The sequence below is a fragment of the Mugil cephalus genome, chromosome 11 (genome assembly GCF_022458985.1).
Source record: "Mugil cephalus isolate CIBA_MC_2020 chromosome 11, CIBA_Mcephalus_1.1, whole genome shotgun sequence".
NCBI classification, from domain to species: Eukaryota; Metazoa; Chordata; class Actinopteri; order Mugiliformes; family Mugilidae; genus Mugil; species Mugil cephalus.
In genome coordinates, this window is record NC_061780.1 from 11,882,661 (window position 1) to 11,905,103 (window position 22,443).

The window sequence follows — 22,443 nt, forward strand, 5'->3', positions numbered from 1 at the left end:
TGAAGACAGATGAGATGGCGGAACCCCGCTGTATGTGTATGCACCTCCTGAAGCCAGCGCGCCCGCCTCGTCGGGGAACGGGAAAGAGATGTGACAAAGCTGGGTACGATTTGACGATGCGAGTTTGTCTAGTCACCTCTGTTCCCCAGGTAGGCACGCTGCTCACGACAGGGAGGAGAACTACATGTTCATTACAATTCTGCTGTGAGAAGGCACAAGGTCCCCCAAGACATAAATTTATTATGCACAACATAATACAAACCAAGTTCCTGTCAAAGACAAATGATACAGGTAATGCAATTAGGTACTGTGGAATCAGATAAAAGATGTTTATTATCAGGACTCTCATATAAAAAAACACAAACAAGGTATACACAGGGTATAAAGTAATCCAGATCAGTGTACAAAGATGTGGCATCACCCCATTTTCTGGAAAAAAAAAAAAAACGCATTTACATACTTTAAAAGTCTCTATAGAAGCGAGCTGAGTGATACTTTCAATTATAATTTCTCCCCTTTAATAAATAATACTTATGCAAATCTTTGGAGTTCTTCTCCTTGATGGAGCGGTTCCATTAAGAGTCAGACGAAAGGGAATAAAATAAACCAGTAATATATGTTGTTTAAGCTGCAGTTGATTAAGCTGGTAATGACCGAAAAGAGATGAGACTCTAACGGGGACAAGAATGGATTGCACTGCTTTGGCAACTAGTGAAAACCTCCACGATTTATTTTTGAGTCTCGGGGGGTGCGGGACTTCAATCATCCTGAGCTTAACTAGAGACCTGTGCAAAGCCAGCTGGACCTAATCCTCATCCTCCACTATCCCTTTTCAGTGTAAGACTGTGGCAAGGGCACGAGGCATCTGTGAATATAAAATAGAAATACTGATCTAGCGTGCCTGTTCAAGATCAACAACAACTTAGGAATCACTCCAGTCTCAGTCTTCAAGGACCATGCTGGTGGTTTTTGCCGGCTTCAGTGCATCGACTGCAGATCTGGTACTCTGGTCACGCCTGGACATTTTCCAAAGCAAATCATAGGCTTTTACACTAATTAATGCATTTTCTACCTTCGAGGCCACGTCGGGTTTCCATTCATTTTAGTGTAATATGAAAATGCCCCCACACAGATTTTATTTGCGAGTTTCTTTTTTTCAGTTTGCATTTGTGAAACTTCCGTTATGATGTAAAACCCCGAACTTATACCCATGCACTGCACGAGGCCACAGGCAACGTTCAACATTCACTGCTGCAAGATGGAAAAGACATCTCGCCCGGTCAGACATATATAAAACACGAAGACTTAAAAATATAAATTATTTTCCAGGGAATGACGCTGTACACAGAACCACACTTTAAAAGATGCATAAAAGTGTCCGCATTCTGAATCCTTAGTAAAAAGCTACACTGGACAATTGGTGGAAAGATTAATAGTTCCCAAACTACACATATTTTTGCATCTTAGTCACCAGTGACACATGTCATGGTAAAACTCACTGATAATGCTTTAGAAGGCCTTTAAAAACTATACAGAATGTCAGTGTTTATTCTTAGTGTGAATAGGAGGAGCTCATTTGGGAGTTAGCAACCAAAAGTGCTTTAAGTCATCCATGTGAGCCACGCAACAGGATCCCCAGCCCACAGCTGAATGGATAAATCTTTGAGAATCAGACTAAAGTGTTCCGTCTCCATTATTCTTAGCACTACGATGTTCTCTGGTCTGCATCCCTCCCTCCTCCTCCTCCTCCTCCTCCTTCTCCTCCTCCTTCTCCTCCTCCTCCTCCTCCTCCTCCTCCTCCTCTTCCTCTTCTCTTCCTCCTCCTCCTCCTCCTCCTCCTCCTCCTCCTCCTCCTCACATCATCATCAAATATTTGTCTTGCTCTTGATCCACTCTCTCAGCTTGGTGACGCGCGAGTAGACACCGGGCTTGTTCCGACGAGCACAGCCCTCGCCCCAGCTCACGATGCCGGCCTGGAACCACTTCCCACTCTCCTCGAAACACACCAGGGGGCCCCCGGAGTCTCCCTGGCGAGCAGGGTTGGGGGAGAATGGTTATTAGATTGCTTTTGGATGTGAGAGCACGATAATTATATTGGTGTGAAAACCTATCTATACACGTCCGTTGTCCTTTTGTTCTCCGCTGGAGAAAGCGGCGCACAATCTCACCTGGCATGCGTCAACTCCTCCAGCCAAGAATCCGCTGCAGAGCATCCTGGACGTGACCTGGCCCTCCGTGACCACGTTACACACGGTGTCATTGATGATTTTCACCGACGCCTTCTGCAGCACCTGCGCCTTTTGACCTGCCGCAACGGGACAAAGTGGTCAGCGCAAAGGGGCCACCTGACCTGTGTGTTTGTCACTAACATCAAGGGCGTTAATGTGCTGGATTAGCGTTAGCTAATGAAGGTATAAGAGGCTTCCCAGGAGATCTGGAGTCTGTGTTGATATATGGATATGGAAGGGAGCTTAATTGAATAGAACAGATTGGGAAAAGATGAGAGGAAAAGGTAGGCAGGATGAAGCGGAAGAGAAGTATGTCATGATGGGATGGATAAAAAAAAAATGGGAGGAACATTAAAGGGAAGGAAGAAGGCAAGATGAAATGAGGGAAGGGATAATGGAAAAAATGAAGGACGGAGATGAATGGGAGAAAGGGGGAGGAGCGGGATGTCTTAATTTGGATGCGAGCTAGATACGCAAATAGGAAAAACACAATGGAAGAGTGGGTCATGTATCACTGAAAAATGAAAGTACTCAAAGTAATAATAAAAATGATCACTCACAGTAAGATGCAAACAAAACAAACAAACAACAACAACAAAAAACTAGCAGGCTACAATCTACGCAGAATTCGTGCACAATACCTCCTTCTCGGAGCGCACCCCAGCCTGTGACCCAGCAGGCCATGCCTGCAGGGAAGACGTGGGAGGGAGCGGGTAGGCAGATGGGCTGGATGGTGTTGGTGAACTCCAGTGGCTCTTCAAGCTCCAGCAGAGCAATGTCATAGTCAAAGGTCATCCTGTTGTAATCCTCATGGGAGATGATCCTCTTTATATTGCGTCGCTGTACGCCCTCCTGCTTGTATTGGTCCTGCATACCACTGTAAGTGATCCAGTTGGATGAAATGTGGTTCCTGTGGTAGAACAGAAGCACGCATGCTGAACACAGAAGGCCTGCGTCATGTACCTCATTTAAGTGCAAACTCACTGACAACTGTGAGTGATGCATAGTAACTGGATAGTAACGTTAAGAGCAACTATGAATCTGTGAGAATGAATCCATTCTGATCAATAACAGATTCGGATTAAAGAGCATGGTTAGAGCACCACCTACAGGGCACTCTGATGACTACAGCTTGTTGCTGCATAAGAGACACATTAACCCCCACCTCCGGCGCATTTGTTTTCCCCTAATTGTGACATCAAGTGCATATTACAGACAGAGTATGTACGATTAATACATAATAAAAGAGGAATCTGTTAGACAGAATGTCCTGATCTGTACATGCGTGCAAGTACTTTGTATTTGTGACTCACTGTGGGTCGCTAGTGACAAAGCAGTGGGAAGCTGAGAGGAGCCACCGGTCAGAGATGATCGAAGCCCCACAAACATGGCCGTACGTCAGGAAGTGAAGGCTGACCTGCCAGGGCCACTCCCCTACCTCAGCGTTCTGTCCTCCTACGATGCGGTTCAGCTTGTAAGGCCTGGTCCCGCAATCTGTAATTCAAAAAAAAAAAAAAAGGAAAAGGTGTTGGAATGCAAAATACTAGGCGAGACAGGTGCGAGACAGTTCATTCAAAGACATGTGAATCCTACTGAGGCTCTTTGGAATAAGGAAGAGTGGCTTATTAGATGGCCAAAAAGGAAGAAGAAATAATGAGAAGGGGAAGAATTGGCAGCAGAAGAAGAAGAAGAAGAAGAGGAAGCATAAGCAGCAGAAGACGACGAAACACGAGAAGAAGCAGAAGAAGAAGAAAGACACACCCCGAGGCTTAAATGGAGGAAAAAACAAAAACCACCTCAATGACAAGAGCCGCTTTCAAAGAACAATGAAATAAATAAAACAGTCAAGGCCTGGGGCGCTTTTCTAACAGACATCTCAACGCACCGCTCTGTAATCTGCTTTGAATGACACTGAAGAGATTAGGCCCACTTTGAGCAATTTATAGAAAGGTGAATTTTGAATCGGACCGAAACGTTTCTTACCACAGCTGGACTCATCGGACTTGTCAGAGCAGTCGTCGACGCGGTCACATTCGGCATTCACCTTGTTGACACATTCTTTGTTCCAACACTTGAAGCTGAAGTCGGAGCAGATACCAGGAGCTGCAGTGGAATGGAGACAGGTCCCAGAATGAAAACACATTTTAACCAGTCAAATACTATGCAATCAGCGAGGCTTCAAAGTGAGGCTTGAATGCACAATGCAGAGTGATTGAGGAGCAGATTGCATTGATTGGGCGTATTGATTGGGGTTGAGGTCTAATATCCCTCTTTATTCAGAGAAGTGAAAATCAAAAGGAAACGCAAGAGTGCCCTATGTGTGTGTGTGTCTGTGCGTGAGTGAAAGGGGAATTGATAAAAGAGTGAAGCAGAGAGTAGGAGGAAATGAAACAACATTAGAATGAAAAATACTTTATGAATGAAGTCTTCAGTGTGGTATCTTTGTTAAACCTACAGCTACGCTGGGCTAAGGATGAAGGGTAATTATTTAATGGTTTAATGGTCCCTCTGGTGAATGTTTTCAAGTGCACAACGCGCTGGGAAGAGAATAAGAGAGAATAAGAGCTGCCACTTACAGGTTTCACAAGAGGCCTCATCGCTTCCATCTTCACAGTCCTGCCTATTGTTGCAAGTAACATCACGGGGCAGGCAAACCCCATTCCCACAGCGCCATTCAGTATCTTCGCAACCTGGAGAAAATTAAATATGAAGAAATTATAGAAAATAAAGAATGCTTCGATGAGACAATCTAATAAGATTTAGGAAGGCATTAGTGGAAAAGCCACGTTAGACATTAACGCCTATTCTTCTTATATGTATTACATATGATCAGGCTTCCAGAGCAAAGTGGGCAAGGCTTCAAACAAACTCCATTACCGATAAAATAATGACTGTACATAGCCGAGGAGTCAGTGACCGCACCATTAGCGGCGACGTGCCTACAACGCTAGCACGATTAACATAGCATTAAATAGGGTTTGTATTCCCTAAAGAGTGATTTAAGAGATGGGAATACTTACTGCATTGCTTCTCGTCGCTCCCGTCTCCGCAGTCGTTGACGCGATCACACACCCAGAGTTTCGGTTTGCACAAACCATTTCCACAGGCAAACTGGTCGCTTGCGCACTCTAAAGTAACAGAAATCCAATTAAACAAACCAAATGATGGGGTAGCAGGGAAAGGGGTACTTGAAAATTGCAGTAATTAGACAAACAAATATTCGTATCTACTTCCTATCAGGGTGCAGCTACAAGTGTAAAGCTGACCATGTATCTAGTTTACTTACTGTGTTATAACTACATGTTGTAACTAGTTGTGCACCACTGCCACAGAGTGATTTGCTCATAGTTTGTCGTTTTGCTAAGACATCAGAAGATATGATAACGTGCCATCTTCTCATCTAACTCAGGATAAGAAACCTGCCCCAGAATGGCAGCCTATTCCTTTGAAGAGATGAGAGGGAAAAGAAGATGTGACGAGAGGGTTGAGGGGGAAACTTACGGCACTTGACCTCGTCGCTCATATCGCCACAGTCGTTCCAGCCATCACACTTCAGTTCTTTGGCTATGCACAGGCCAGAGTTACAGGCAAACTCGTTGGGGCAAGCTGCTCGCATTACACAGAAGAGAGAGGGGGGGGAAAAAAAGTGACAGAAAGACGGTGATGACAAATTGAGCAAGAGGGAGTGACAGTATGTTCACTTCATCCGTCATGTCGCCGGCGCTTCTCCCCGTTGATCAGAGCAATTATAAATCCATTTTGGTCAAACTGGGAGACGACATAAAGAGTGGAGCGTATTGAAAGTGGCACGCTCCTGACTGACAGCGTCAAATAAAATGGACCCAATAAACAAGCTCTCTGGCGATTAGTCTAGCTCTTGAGTTTCACTGCTGCAGTTTCTAAGCTTCTATCACCAAACAGCTCCATTTGACTGTCAGTCAGCCACCGTTGTAGCCTTTCAGACACCGCGGCTACTCCCCCTGTCTCGCTCTGAGACGGCAGCCTGTGTGTCGGTGTCACACAGTTAACGTTTAACGTGCTGCCAAGTGTCGTGTAAATTTGTTTGAGAGACAACATTTTACTCACGGTTTGAGGGATCATAGGCGCTGTACTCTGCACTGAAGCCTTTGTCGGTGTAGGACTCATCGGAGTGGAAGGTCACCTCTAGGACGTTGTTCTCACTGGTGAGGACCAAAGAGGACAATTCTCCGCAGTACCTGGGACACAAGACCTGCAGTTAGGGTGTCTTTGCTGACAACATGATTGCAGACAACAGGGAACAGACGACATTAAGAAAGTGTCCAATGGGGCAGGGAATGTGAGAAACCAGACGACTTGTAAACACACAGTTCAGATGGTTTATTTAGAGATAAAGGTGAAAGCGGGAGCACCGTAAACTGTGATGGATGTTTGGGCAGATGGTCCAGGGATTCATTTTATCATTACACTTTATTAACTGTTGTAGTGAGGTTTGGTCAAACTGAAGGTTTCTTCACATCAATCGGGTTTTGTAATCAAAAATGCATGAAGCATGAATATCCCCTTAACAAATACACTCACAACATATTGCCATTTGAATGAGTCTTACTTGGTGCTCATAAGTTCCACGTAGTCTTTGTGACACACGCGGATGTCCACCCCAGGCTCTTTCATGCGGAACATGGTGAACTTCACGCGCACCTTGTTCCCAGTGGGGACCTGAAGTACAGCAAAGAAGAATTTTGCCTTTTATCACAAGCACACACGTCCGTCCCATGTTAATGCCCCTTGCACACAAGCGGTACAGGCGGTGGCAGGCAAAACAGGCGGTGGGTCCGCATGTACGCACGTGCGCGCGCACCACGTGCACACCAACAAGCAAACCCACACACAACACACTGCAGGTCAGCCAGAGAGAGCTGCAGCAGCAGCAGCAACGGCAGCCCTGACAGATGAAGATAGAAGAGGTACTGAACAGCTTGGCTCCTACAGTGCTGCCTCAGCACTTCTCTTGTGGCAGGCTAAGGATGGTGGTGGTGGTGGAGGTGGAGGGGGAGGAGGAGGAGGTGGTGAATGGAGGGAACCAGAGAGAGAAGTGGTGATGCAAACCTTGATGGTCCACTTGCAGTCCACGGCGGGAGGATAGAAGATGGGATGAAGTGGGGAGGTGAAGACTCCTTTCGCTCCAGAGAGGACACCGCCACACTTTTTAACTGAAATGAACATGGAGAAATTGATTTAAGGATAAACCGGAGTGAACAAACCAAATTAACTTTAAACATAGTACAGGGCGCAGCTGGCAAAGTATATGATGGTGAATACTGTGAATGTGTACTTAAATACCCTCAGTCAAAGGGATGGCTTTATACTCGGCCTCAAAGCCAGGCCTCTGGACGTCGCTGTCAGTAATGAAGTTAAGCAGCATGATGTTGCTGGATGACGCCACCATCAGAGGGTTGGAGGGAGGCCTCTGACCACACTTCCTGTGAAAGAAGAATGAGCAGTGGTTAACAAATGAGGTATAATATTATGGAATCAGAAAGAAGACTTTAGTAATTGTAGCAAGCGCAACTGTGAAGTGTTTGTTGAACGTCTGCTGCATTTACTGAATGATGAATTTAGTGAGTTTAAATTTCCTCAGCATGTATAGCACTTAGAGAACTGAAACACAGCTGCAAACGCATTTATAATGAAAAAAAGGGAAACAAAAGGAATTAATAGAAAAGCAGAGGGAAGTAAGAAAGAGATAAACAAGGACAGATGCGCCAGCACTAGATAGAAATTGCTTCGGCAGAGTTTCAAAGTCAAACATAAGGTGCATTAGCAAAAAGTTTCAGCCATGCTGGCGGCAGAGCCGTGGAGGTGTGAATGACACTGCAAGAGCAGCATCTACATCCAGTAGAATAATGTCATTACAGAGTATTGTATTATGGCTCTCATAAACTCCATGTCACCTTGGATAAAGAAGATCGCTCAATAGCATTATAAAAATTTTGCGCATCGCTTGGTAACATATTTGTTTGCCAATGGTTTCTGAGCTGAAACTGCCTGCAGCTACCACTGGTGGAGCCAGTAGTTTCAGAGTCAGACCCATCCCCCATAGACAAAGTGCAATTACACACAGTTGTGTAGCAGGATTCAGGGCGACACCTCTCGCAGATTTGAAAGGAAAGGTCTTTTTGAGCCAACTCAATCACACCGAGGTCTCAAAAGTTGACAATAAATGGGACACACAAGCTTCAGGGTAAAAAAGAAAAAAAAAAAAAAAGAAGAAGAAAAGTTCTAATCACAAATATAAAGAAAGGGAAATGAAGCGGAACATGTTCCACCCTCCACCCACATCAACACAGCTTTTCTTCCCACATCCCTCTGATATAGTCAAAAACAAAGCGATTCCTTCTTTCGAATCATGTACAGTAGAAGTGTATCTCCTCTCTCTGATCTTCAAGGCCAAATAAATGAGACTAAACACTACTGAGGTTTAGGGCAAATTGAGAATATGATATGCGTCACAATTTGATATAACAAAATGAGGTTTACTAGTTTCCGTAGTGGATGCTGCATGGCATGCAGCTAGTAAATAACATGATCTCATCCATCAATCTGACACATCCATTAAAGATTTAACTTAGAGCATCATCATCATTAGTAGTAGTAGCAGTAGTAGTTATTGTATAACACGTAAGTTCCCCAAACCGCTTGGACTGTTACAGCCCTACTTACTCTGTGATGGCCTGAGAATCATCAGGACTCAAAGAGTCAAAGATCGAAACAAAATCATCGGAGCAGTCATCCTCAATGTGGAAAAATTTAAAATTAAGAGTTATAGCGTTTTCCTCTGACGTTCGGATTTGCCACTGACACCGGGACTTGGGAGGGTAGCCGTCAGGGTATCCTGGCGATTTAAACAAGCGCGGGTTTTCGTCGGCCTCCAGCTTGTGGAAGCACTCGTCTGAGAAGGAGAACAATGGTTGTGTCACACACTAAAATCTGATAAACATCTGCTGCCTTCACCAAACTCTGAATGTTTCATTCTTAATTTCACCGATCAGGCTTAACATTAGGACCATCTTCCTAACATTGTTTAGCTCCACCTTGTGCGTCCAAAACAGTTGTGACTCATCAGAGAATGGACATGGGTCTTCTGAGGGTGTCCTGTGGTGTCTGGCAATAGGGGGTTGTGAATTGTGGCCTTTGGGTCATGCCCCTATGACCACTGGTCATAGTGGTCATAATGTTATGCCTGATCGGTCTATGCTTTACACTTGAATATAACGCTGTGTTATCAGGAGTCCTTCCACTCCATCCATGGTAATAATGTGTGTAAATACACATTCATGTCAAGATAACACAGCCACTATGACAACAAAACATAATGTGGTCCAGCCATGGCAGGGTTATCAGTCACTAGACAGTGTGTCAAACAGAAGTGTTGGTCATTGTGAGACAACCGCCCAGGCCCGATACCGGTTTCTCAATCTGTGACTGGAGCAGTGCATGTACAGTAGAGTGCAGGTCAGTCCAGGCCATTCGTTACAGACTGGCAGGAGGGTGAGCATCTAGCCAGCTGGAAAATTACAACTGCAAGTGATTGAAATGGGACATGCTGTACTCACTGGTTCCGGGGGTCCTGGCCATGCGAGGGTCTGTGACTGGAGACAAAGAGAAGGAGGGAGGGAGGGGAGGAAAGGTAAGAATTGGTCACTATAGTTGGGAGACTGATAGAATTTGATGCATGAGCCTAAAATATTTGGGTTGCACATTTTCTGTTCCATTTCCCCGCGGTTAAGGGAATGGGAGATGGTGTGTAGCCGTTTCTGCTCCATCTCACCTTGCCCTACAGCAGCAACCCATACGTCTCTGTCTAACTATCTGGGACAGCAACATCAAATCATACCCAGAGAAATCATTTTAAAGAGGCCCAAAACCACTGAGTCACAGGGCCAGCGTTTGGCTGGTGGCCAGGATGTGGATGAATGCAACGCGAATGCTGAGAAGACAGAAGGAAGAAAAATGGCTGTCTCAAGTCAGGGCAGGGCCCAGCTAATATCATTAGAGGACCCAAACAGCATAAAATGTGCAATCTCAGATGCAGCACAAGCTGAGAGGTCTGGCTTATCTGTTATCATCTCATCAGCACAACTCAAGAGCGAGCCCCTGTAATACAAACAGAAAGCGAACAGAGTACCAGTGCTGATAGAAGATGACAATAACCTTATTCGGATACATACTCAGTCTTTGCTGAATACCATTTTCAGGAAACTTTCAGCTGTACCGTTCTTTTACACTTTACTGTGACCACATTCACCTGGCCCTGGTGGTACCTACATGAGGCGGTAATTTCGGCAATCCGGATATCGCTACGGGTCATCGTTCTGGACGCCTTATTGCCATTCTCCAGTGCATCCAACACCCGCTCCTCTGAGAACTCCGGCAAGATCTCCAAGTCGCTTACCGGAATATCGAACTGGGACCAGTAATACGCTAACACGCCCTCACTGGTACAAGAAGAAATGAGAAATGCATGAAGATTAGGTAGGAATTGGATTATTCTAAAATCACGAAGGCCAAACTGAACATGAAAGGCAACCCTGTCGACACTTTCATTCCTTTAATAACAGGACAGACAAAGATTTAACCTCGTACAAATTGTAGAGTGATGCCGTCAACAAGCGTGAAAAAAAATAAAAATAAATCTGAGCCGTACCTGAATGCAGTGATGACAGACGTATTGTAGTACTTTGTGAGCAATGGATCGGTTTTGTAGTACTCCCCCAGCTGTGCAGAGAAAACCAAAAAAAAAAAAAAACCCACATTTTAACCAAAACAGAGCATGTACATATTCTTGTGTGCCTACAGCCAACGTATAAATTAGCATGTTAACATAAAAACTGCCTTCCATGAGAGCACACAATGCACTTCCCAATTAACTATCTTGCCTTCAGCTGCAGTAAGACATAAGCCGGTCTTAAATGCAAGTCCCATTTAATATTAAACTTGTACAGTGCAAGCAAAAGCCTTTCGTGGAACAAACTGTAAGAGAAAGTCAAAATGCTGGAGCCTTGATTGTGTCTCCCTCAGAACACAGAATCATTTAGTTTCTGTAGCTGAAAGTGACATTAAGAGTGAGGAAAGCTAAAATTCAGAGGTTAAAAAAGGCAATTTCTTAATCGACAACCAGCAACATCATATAAAACTCAGAACACGGTATAAAGCACACTCTCCATAGACAGGTGGTGCTACAACATTAAGTTGTGGTGAATAATCCTACCCACTACTTCCTCTTTCGTTCCTCATTTGTTGTAGCTGTCCAGCTGCAACAAGGAAGGGTTTGTTTGATGGGCTGAAGAGAGGGCTTTTTTTTTGCTATCAACATGCTCCTAAGTGGTGCTACAAACATCTCTGCTCTCTGCAATAATAGGAAACGCTGTTGAGGGAATTACTGGGGGAATGTGCAGCGGTTTTATTCCACCCACACAAATGTGCCATCAGCCGTTCCTGTGCACTGGGAGGGACATACTGAAAAGGCATTTCCACAACATTCAGAGCTAGTCCTTAATGAAAAAGAAGAGGAGTGAGTGTAACACTTTGCTGAAAATAGTTAACATGAACAATGCACATGGCAGAAAGGGAATTAAAAACAGGGAAAAAACACTTCTTCGGGTGTACGACTCACAATCGCCTCCAGGTTTCTTCCCAACTCCTTGAATTCTCTGCTGTCTGTGTCCTCCAGTTTTTGGTCATAAGGCACATTAAGCAGCTTCATTTGTCCACTAAAGACTTGTTCCGATGGTTTGAGCTGCATCGCCATCGTGGCTTCGTCTTCTTCATGCGTTTTAACTTTGAGGAGAGAGGAAAGAGCAGAGGAAAGGTAAATATTTGATCATCAAAATGCTATGGCTTTGTAGAAATTTAAGGAGCTACCTCACGTTGCGCAATTAAATGTCCCATTGTGAGGACAGTTTGCTTTTTAAATGAATTAAAACAGCCAGTTGAATGTAGATGTTGTTTTGTTTAGGCTTCAGAGGCCCCTTTTTATCAAGCTCTAAATACATGAATGACAAGAAATTTATGCCACGGACTCCATGACAGTCTTTTCCTTTGAATTATTAAAAGCGGAACATCAGAGTTGTCAAATAGGGTAACACTAATGGGAAATTACAAACGCTAAACAAGCTGCTCTTACACTCTTATATCAAAGAGCTGTGCTGTGCTTCACAGTGATCATAAATGATGCACTTAGCAGTTTAGGCCACCCTTGATAGTAAGTGATGTGAGCAATGAAAATATCTGAATTTCTCATTTTATTTTTCAAGAATTACTTAAACCTATGCAGAGAAACATTCATGGAAAGTCCAGCAAAAAGTAACCTTCTTCATCCTTAACCGAGCTAAACGTATGAAGGTATTGCACTGTACCTGCAAATATCTATCCTCCCTAACAAATGAGCAGACAGCTCTCGTACTCACAGACAAAAAGCCAAATGAGGATTGCTGCAACTGCTGCAAGGATGAGAACCGCCAGAAGAACACCGATCACAATGCCCGTCTTCCGCTTTGATGGATCATTCCTTTTTCTGCGCACGTTGGGCTCAGTACTGTTGCTGTAGCCCTGATGCAGAAAAACAGAAATAAAGAGTAGGTAAGCATACAACTACTTTTGTTTGTTTGTTTGTTTTTATTGTACTTTTAACTGATCGAATCACAATTTGTACAAATGCATTAGCTGTGCAATTATAGCAACCTCAGTTTTTGCAAATAAATATTACAAGGTTATAAGATGAAAACCAAATGGTTCCAACACAAGCACATTCAAAAAGCATCAACTTCTCTCAGGAAAGTTTGTTTCTATGTCATTTTGATGTTCTTCAAATTCAGTTCTTCTGATGGGTATTCATTGAGAATCATAACATACATATCATGTGACCCTGCGGCAGACAGCTCCCAGATTGAGATGCACAAATAAATGGATTATCCAGAACATGTTTTATGCACCAGGCTGTTAACATGTTTATTTCTGCTGCCACATTTGTCATTTTAACATGAAGGTCTATAAGGATTGATTCCATTTGAGGAATGGCAGTTTTGTTGTCATCTAGCTTGATTGACACGTTAGGTCAATCACGTCTGCTCCTCACTCCACCCCAGCTCCTCCATTACCTCCAAATGTGGGCACTTCTGGCTAAAGATGGGGACAGCCAAAAAGTCAAAGCTTCATAATGATGGCACACAAAGCACTGGGCTATGTTGGATCTTTCCCAATCAGTCTGTAGTCCTAAATGAGCAGTTAAATGGAAATGGTAAAATGGGGTCCATAGTAATGTTCTATAAGTTATTTTAGATAAAAAACAAAAAGTGATGAATACTTTAAGAGTCTAATAATCCTGGAAAACAGAACAGTTCACCTGCAATAAAAGAAAAAAAAAACCCCGCTGCCCTACGACAATGTGTTGTGTTACTCTTTCCTCTGCTTTCCAAGAGTGGCAAGTTCAAACAGGCAGAGCCGATGTTTTCACAAAACTGGCAAAACCGGTTTAGTAATTGCGAGAGTTGTGTCAGAGTCACGTCACCGTGTACACAAGTTGTACATGAAGAAATTGCAAAATAACTCAAGACTGTCGATACTGCATGTGTGTCTGCACGCTCAAGTGGCTGGACGGAGAAAACGGTCTCGGACCGATTAGTAATCAACACACAATGAATTCAGTGCCTGTAGCCAATGAAGGAAGAGGCCTGAGTGCCATTAGGGATGGAGAATCACTTTGGTATTAAATCAATTTGTCAGATGTGCTGCCCCTTAAGATGGGGGCTCAATTACATGAGTCCAGATGATAACTCATGGCAATTAAGGCCTATTCTTGCCCAGCTCGGGCTTCCACACATGCTTTCTAATTGGAATCTGTAACCGCAATCATGGGCCAGAATGACGGGAATCATTAGATAGGGGGTCAGCAAGTGCCCCAGGGTATCTCTTTATCAGTCACTGGGATCACAGCCTAATAAAACCATTACACTCTTCATCAGATTCCATTCTTCACTTCTTGAAAGGAATATCATCCCATTTTTTTTTTAACAGTCCAGCATATTTTAACATGCGGGCTTAGTGAACTGAAAGAGGAAGCGTGGTGTCTGTGAGTCAAAGCCTTATTGCAAGGAAAACCACAATTTGACACAAAATAACTTAAATTGTCTGGGCTGAACATTAAAAGGCGGGGGATATTTGTGAAGTCAGTTACCACTGAGTATTTCCATGTTGCCTAACCAGTCTCCCAAGTAGGGAGCTGGGCATGAGGTGTGGTATGAAAAAAAAAAAAAAAAAAGCAGCTCACCCACCTGCAGTTTCTACGCAAGTAAACAACGTCATTAAAAACTGTTTGCAGTTGCATAATTGGATTTATCTGTGGCTATACTATACGTGTATGACAGAATACAAACAAAGTAGGAGTAGTCAGAGTTTACCGTCACCTTTAAAACATTTTAAAACCTCAGTCAGTTGCACCTGCTCCGGACGCATAACACAGCTGTGCAAGGGGAAAAAAATCCTATACACAGTATGTACTTCTGTGAAAACTGTATGGGAGTTCTAAATGCACCCCAATTTTAAACATTTATTTCCTTCTCTGCCCAATATACACTACTTTGACAAAAGTATTAATTTACCTGTCCACATAACTGTTAATTCAGGTGTTCCAGTCACTCCCATGGCCACAGGTGTATAACATCAAGCACCTGGGCCTCAGACTCACTCTACAAACATTTGTGAAAGAATCGGTCGCTCTCAGGAGCTCAGTGAATTCCACTGTGGTACTGTGAGAGGATGCCACTTGTGCAACAAATCCAGTTGTGAAATTTCCAGGCTACTACATATTCCACAGTCAACTGCCAGTGGTTTCATAACAAAGTGTCAGGTCACGTAAAATGGAGAAAGTAAACGTAAAATGACAGAGCAGGGCCAGCGGATGTTGAGGCGTATAGTGCGCAGAGGTCGCCAACTTTCTGCAGAGGCAACTCCTACAAGCCGGTGTCCTTCAGATTAGCTCAAGAACATTGAGTAGAGAGCTTTGTGGAATGGGTCACTCGTACATAACCAAGTGCAATGCAAAGTGTTGGATGCAGAGGTGTAAAGCACGCCAGCACTGGGCTTTAGAGACGTTCTCTGGAGTGAACAATCACAATCCATCATCTGGCGATCTGATGGACCAGTCTGGGTTCGGGGGTTATCAGGAGAACGGTACTTGTCTGACTGGATTGTGCCAGGTGTGATGTTTGGTGGAAGGAAGATTATGGTATAGGGTTGTTTTTCAGGAGCTGGGCTTGGCCTCTTAGTTCCAGTGAAACAACACTCTGAATGCTTCAGCATACCAAGAGTTGTTGGACAGTTCTGTGCTCCCAACAGATCAGTTTGCAGATGACCCCTTCTTTTTCCAACAGCATGATCCATAAAGACATGGGTGGACGAGTTTGGTGAGGAATAACTTGACTGGTCTGGACAGTCAAGTCCTGACCTGTCGAGTCCTGACCTCAACCTGACAGAACACCTTAGGGATGAATTGTATGAAGACTGTGAGCCAGACCTTCTTATCCAACATTAGTGTCTGACCTGACAAATCTTGGAAGAATGGTCAAAAATTCTCAGAAACGCACTCCTTAACCTTGTGGAATGCCTTCCCAGAAGAGTTGAAGCTCTTAAAGCTGCAAAGGGTGAGTCAACATCATGTTAAACCCCATGGATTAAGTATGGGATGTTTGATGACTTTGATGTGTGTAAAGGTAGGTGATTGAATATTTTTGGTAATAAAGTCTCCACCTTAGATGGCGTTGGAGGATTCCAAACTCCCAAGTGCCTCAGATGACATACAAGATGACTTTTACCTTCTCTTTTCCAATATCTATGAAGGTGATGCCCCCATACCCTCACCCTCAAAATCATAGCTTCGTGAAGGTTATGGTTTGTAGTATTTATGAACCTCCCTGAAGCCAAGATTTAGTGCAGGGTTCTTACCTTAAAATATATAAAACTTCACTAGTGTACTTTTTTTCTGTAATGTGTAAATGGAAGTGGTAATTTTTACCTACATATGCGTCATATGCGTCTACGGTCACAATGAGACACGTCTCTGATAAGCTTTCTTTTCGCAGATGACATGTTTTGACATGTCATGGCAGAAGCACAGGTGCAAATAGTACAAGTCAGTCACTGCTAAATTCCAGTTTCAGTGTCTCGGTGTTGCACTTCCTGACTCAGTGTCGCAACTTCCCGAGACTCTTCAATCCATTATCAATAGTGTAAGTAGTAACACCATGGCCACAACAAAGAGAATTTAACACACGTTTTATTGTGACTCAGTCAGTCAAGTTTTGCCCTCCCGCCCTTAGGAGTAAGCTGTTTTTTTCCAACAGGTGCAGGCACATAATCTCTGCGCCATACCTGTTTTGTATCAGATGTACGCCACTGACATATATCAAGGCCACAAAATCAAACAACTGTTCCAAAAGTCCAAAGAGCAATTTCGGTCGCACGTCGTTTTCCGTTTGACCTAGTTCTAACCTGATTTCTTCCAGCTCAACGTGCTCAAGTAGCTTGTCAACATATTTTAAACTTTTCTGGGGGCTAAGGAGTATCCACACAATGTAGTTTTACAGCGACACACAGCACAACACCAGAGGCCAAGACAGTGCAATTCAGCTCAATTCAATGTTACGTTCACAATAGACATTTAATTTCTTTAAGGCTTTTCCTTCCTTGACCAACCCCGGGAACTACACTGACCACAGTGCAGATTCATAGTGTATTGATAGCTGACAGCCTTGAGCAGAGATGAGGACAGACTGGTCGCTTTTTTTTTTAAACTCCACGCACTGAGACTTTTTCTAGTCCTCAGTCTCAGCTGATGCTGCCTTAAGAGACACCACTGTATCTATTTCATTCAACTTTTTAAACAGATGCCATAGTATTTCCTAGGACTGAGGGATAACATTGCGCTTTATAGCTCTCATGTGCAATGGAATTGCAACCAATCTGATTGAACAGCCATTTAGAGCAAATCATGCCACATTAAGTTTAAATTCATTGTTACGCTCAACTCTTACTGGAAAGTAGCCCCAAGCAGAAGTGTATGCTGCAGTTACAGCTCAGCAGCTGAGTTGAATAAGGTGGAAACTTGGGAGCACACACCTGCAACATATTCCTTACTGCATCTTCTTCATTACTCAAATGAGGAAAACTGAAGGAATATGATGTGGAGTCAATAATAAGAGATTTTAGAACTCAGTTTCAACACGGCCGCTTTTGAAATGTGGGCTGAAACACAAAGGAAGAGCGGCATGGCCTTGCCTTAAGAATTATTTACTGACGACGCTGCTGAGTCACCACATAAACCGAGAACTGGCTGACTACATTAATCACAGTCTTCCCATTTGATCCTGTGTCTAAGACTGACCTCGATGTCAGTGGCTGATCAAATATTTACAAAGAAAAGAAATATTCTTTTACCAGTTTCCCTCAAGCCATTTATGCAATCTAAAACAAGTGGCTGCCTCAGCTTTAGGATGAAAAAGGCCAAGATGTGGTTTGACAACTTTGATTTGCTAAGTTCAGGAAATAAACTGGAGGTTAACCTGAAGGTATGGTGTGGCTTTCTGTAGTGACTGCACAGGTAGATCTCAAATTTATACCATTACTTCCTTATGCATGTTATAGATTGTCAGCTACCACACCCACAAAGCTGTAGTGGAGGAATGTTTGATCCATTATAACCAGTAAAGTCCTACCGGACCGTTCAAATCGTTATCGTGGGTTTTATTTGATACCAGCAACATAGTCTTACACGCATTGAGATGGGTTTACTTACAATAAAATGGCTGCCTTTGAAGTAGCAGGATGTTTAGATCCTGTTAGCTCGTACGCTCTAAAAGATATTGATAGCGAAGTGGCATTTGTTGAGAAGTCACATAAATTGTTGTTCTGATCGAGGTTGTATTTTCCTTCTTTATATTTGTTAATGTACATCCCACTACAAATTCCAAATGGTGTGTTGACCAGTTTTCATCCTGGTTCTGGTCCATCATTGTGGCCAGAACACATACATCGATCAAGCATAACATTATGACCACCTTCCTAATATTGTATAGGTCTCCCTTCTGCCTCCAAAACAGTTGTGCCTCGTCAGGGAATGTTGAGGGGCCTCCGTGGAATTATCTAAGCTTCCAGTGTTTTCTTCAGCTAGCAGGTTGCAGTTAGATAATTTTTGACAATGCACTACAGTTCATAAGTTGTTTTTAATGTAATTCCACTTAATACTAAGAAAGAAAAGCTGTTTATATTGCCTGGATCTTTTTACTGATTACTCACATTCTTCGGCTACCGCCACACAATCTGTTGCATTTCCCCAGGAGCCAACACTGTGTTTTATGAAGCTGTCAAGTAAAGGTTGTTGTTGTAGGGCTGGTAAATCTGAGCAGAACTGACCGAAGCCTTGTAACCATTAATGAAACCCTTTTGCAAAGAGAAGTTCACCTTTGGCTGCCCGTCACTTTTTCTTCCACCCACATCCTCGGCTCTTGTTTCTGAGAGTCTCAAACCAAACAAGAACCGAGGTACAGTATGAAATACAAAGAGCCGGGCGTACATTTACATAATATATGTATGTTCCAGGAGAAATTGACCTACAGGTTAGGCAAAATACGCTTCTGGCAGTTTTCATTTCCCATTATCACTTAACATACACGCCTGCTTAAATATTATACTAGAAAAATGCTATATTGCCTAAAACAATGGAATGCCTTCATCTACAAACTCAGTGTCACTACTTGCCAGCAGCTGGGCATCCAAGGCCCCACCACACCTTTATGCGGTGCACAGTGGAAATGAGACACTGAAGGTTTTCATATGGAACCAAACAAGCAGCTTCCTAGAAACACAGGAGCTTCTAAGAAAGAGTGTTGTGTGAATGTGCCAATGGGCCAACTCAGCTTACACAGCTCCTCTATCCGAGAAACAAGTTATCGTTAAAATTAGGGCTGTCATAATTGTACTGACGATAATTGTGGTATTGAAGACTGAAATTTCAATGTCGTGTTAAGAATGCGCACATGATAACATCGTGTAAATGATCCAGTGCCACTTGAACACAGTGTGTGTTTTACATCTGCTCCCGTTTTCTTTTGTTCTTCTGTTATTTTGAGTGTAATTCATCTCCTACAAGAGAGGCGACAACTGTAAAGTGAAACACGTTCAACTAAATTCTTATGAAACAAGTGCCTTTCATACATAAAATCATCTTTCTACATGCCAACGATTATTGCTGACAATAAATCAGACTAACCCTGTTTCTCGACGGAGGGGAGGAAAAAATAATCTTGGATGGATATCAAACTAGATCATAGTTCACGCTAGTGTCAAGAACCGTTCTGGGTTTTGGAAAAGCTTAAAAAAAACAAGTATGTAAACATTGATGTGATACCGCTTCCTTCTCATCAAGTGCATTTTTTGTGTCTAAAAGACAGAACTACATCTTGTAAAATATGAGTAAAAGATATAACTCATAATTTCCTGCATTAACTTTATAGATTTACATTCAAACTACTCTACAAATCTTTTAATTTCTACAGGCAACACAGGCCCATTCAACCTTCATGTTTGTGTTCCTTGTTCATAACAATGTTGGTCACTTCCCTATCTGGCTTTGGCCAGAATGAAAAGCACAAATGGACCAATGTTTAACTCTCAAGAGGTCCCGGTTTAATCATTCATTCAAAGGCTGAAATTCCACGCAGCTGATCCCATGATGAATAAGGCTCATAGACTCCACCAGAGCTCCAGAAACATAGTTGCGATCGCATACAGAAACGCAGAGAAATGTTTGACAAGTGTACGGACATAAGTCCTTCACCGCAACAGTGTGACAGTCAGCTGATCTAGGCTCAACATAACCTTGTGTAGGACCTACACTTAAGATCCGTGCGAAACAAACAATGCGCCGCCTCTGATACCAGCGACAACATTAATAAAAAAAAGTTAAAATAGATACGCCGAAATGAATAATACTTACGTTTAATTCATATGTGGGGGAGGAATACATCTTGAAGAAGAGGTCCACCTGGATTTCCTCAAGATCCAAGACCGCTCTTAATTTGTAACTTGTTGCTCTATTTCCTCTTCACAAAAACAAAACACCAAGAAAAAATAACCGGAATTAAAAAAATAAAAACGAAATCGTATGTATTTGTCGCGGTTAAGAGTTAAATCAGTTGAGTGGCTTCCTGCGATATCGCGGAGAAGGCAACGCTGTTACACCTGAAACCGACCTTTTCCTCACACGCCCATGACTGAGGCCACGCCCCAAATACCTGCAGCACCTGTCGTGACTAGCAACACACACGCTCCTCGTTCCTATATCAGACTCCACTTGATATTTTTTACTGGACTGTAAGACAAACAATGCAAATGTTTCTTGTTGAAGAAGCAGTGGAAGTTGTTTTTGTTTTGTTTTTTCTTTTCCTTTTTTCCCCAACCAACAGATTTCCAGTTTGGGGACTAAGAGGCAGTGTTTGCCTTTCATTTCCATTACATGTGTACCCCCTGCTGATCACTTGCGGATGTTGCTGCCATGTACTCTATTTGCCTTTCACGCCCATTTCTCACACAAAATCTATTTGGAAGATACATGAATAAAAGCCTGTATTAAAACAAAACCTGCAATATATTGCCTTACAATATTTGCAGTGATATTTTACAGCATTTTATATACAGTGCCTAGCCAAAAAAAAGGAAGAGGAAGAAAAGTGGTCGTAAAAAAAATCCTGATTGATTGTAATCAGCAATTCACTTAAATGTTCGGTGAAGTCAGAAGAAAAATCAGAATCAAAATGAATTTATTGATCCCAGGGGGAAATTACTTTACATTACAGCAGCTCCTACTCAAAGTGTACCAGTGTTAAGAACCAGAGCAATGTAGGCAATAAGAATAAGTAAGAGTAAAGTAAGAATACACGCATAAATGTAAAAAATATAAGAAATACATACAGAACTCATGGCTTTGTTCAATAGTGAAAGTAAGAGCATTTCCACACGTACAATGTGAAGGGAGCTCAAGGGATTGGGACTGAAGAGCTGTGTAGCCTTAAGAACACATCAACAATCAGTGAGGCTAACCGGGGAAAAGGCTTCAGTTTGCTAGGGAGCATAAAGACTAGACTTTGGAGCAATGGAAGAAGGTCATGTGGTCTGATGAGTCCAGATTCAACCTGATCCAGAGTGATGGGATCATCACCAGTGCCTAGTGTCTACTGTACCAGCCTGTGGGGGCAGTGCTATGATCTGGGGTTTCTACAGTTCCTCAGGTCCAGGTTCAGCAACATTATGACGACCTGAAAATACTGAATGACCAGATTATTCCATCAATGGAGTTTTTCTTCCCGGGTGTCACGCACATATTCCAAGATGACAATAGTGAAAGAGTGGTTCAGGGAGCATGAGACATCATTTTCACACATGGATCAGCCACCACAGAGTCCAGACCTGAACCCTGTTGAGAACCTTTGAGATGTGCTGGAGAAGGCTTTGCGCAGTGGTCAGGACAAGATCTTCGGGGGGAAAAAAAATGAATGCGACACTGGATGGAAATAAATCTTGTAACATTGTAGAAGATTATTGAAACATTGCCACAGCAAATAATTTCAGTGATCACAATAGTAATCATTTCACTGATTCATAAGCATCCCAGATCTGCTACACTAACACTTTGTCCACTTAATAAATAGAAAAAAAAAACATCTACACAACATCAGGGACATAGATTCAAACATTAAAGGTGCAACGAGGTGTCTGTTAGAACTACCTGGACCCTTTTGTGTCCTGTGACCCTTAAAAAGAAGTTGCATAAACTGTTCTTTTCGCCACTTAATATCTATTCAGTATTATCCTGGAATGTGGTATCAACACATACAAATACTCTAGTGTTCAGAAGTGCGAGTTAACTAGTGAAGATATTTCTGTTTTGCATTAGTTTAAAATTGAATACAACAGTTTATTTTTTATCATAACATAAGTTTGAATTTTGGATAAAAAGTAGGATTCTCATATAAAACTGACAAGAATTCCAGAGTAAAAGAAGACACACTCCCCCCACCCCCCATGTTTCACTGTGCATAATGCGCCCTCTTATTTTTCACCTTTCTGTTGCTGCAGCAAATCCCAAACAGGGATTTATCAGTGAACAGGATTTCCATCCGAGAGT

At 42.8% G+C, this 22,443-nt stretch overlaps 1 protein-coding gene across 1 annotated transcript; it reads right to left on the reverse strand.

Moving 5' to 3' along the window:
- Nucleotides 1-305: 305 nt before the first annotated feature.
- On the reverse strand, nucleotides 306-20,521 carry zmp:0000001114 (suppressor of tumorigenicity 14 protein homolog). The gene is made up of 20 exons (XM_047598057.1): nucleotides 20,257-20,521; nucleotides 12,677-12,818; nucleotides 11,884-12,047; nucleotides 10,915-10,985; nucleotides 10,536-10,705; nucleotides 9,824-9,859; nucleotides 8,931-9,159; nucleotides 7,551-7,690; nucleotides 7,317-7,420; nucleotides 6,817-6,926; nucleotides 6,315-6,445; nucleotides 5,730-5,834; nucleotides 5,249-5,356; nucleotides 4,805-4,918; nucleotides 4,212-4,331; nucleotides 3,542-3,722; nucleotides 2,870-3,138; nucleotides 2,169-2,305; nucleotides 1,857-2,027; nucleotides 306-1,752 (listed from the first exon to the last, which is right to left on the reverse strand). Exons 1-19 carry the CDS (start codon nucleotides 20,284-20,286, stop codon nucleotides 1,866-1,868), a joined length of 2,523 nt encoding a protein of 840 aa, XP_047454013.1. The 5' UTR covers nucleotides 20,287-20,521; the 3' UTR covers nucleotides 306-1,752; nucleotides 1,857-1,865.
- Between the last annotated feature and the right edge of the window lie 1,922 nt (nucleotides 20,522-22,443).

What these genes read in the sequence shown, in the direction of transcription:
- zmp:0000001114 (XM_047598057.1), bottom strand. Translation starts at nt 20,286, where the DNA reads ATGTATTCCTCCCCCACATATGAATTAAAC. An exon ending in ACTGCAAGTGGACCATCAAG is followed by an intron (nt 6,927 to 7,316) that starts GTTTGCATCACC and finishes GCTGTACTTCAG; the next exon opens with GTCCCCACTGGGAACAAGGT. An exon ending in GAGCGACGAGGTCAAGTGCC is followed by an intron (nt 5,357 to 5,729) that starts GTAAGTTTCCCC and finishes CTGTTACTTTAG; the next exon opens with AGTGCGCAAGCGACCAGTTT.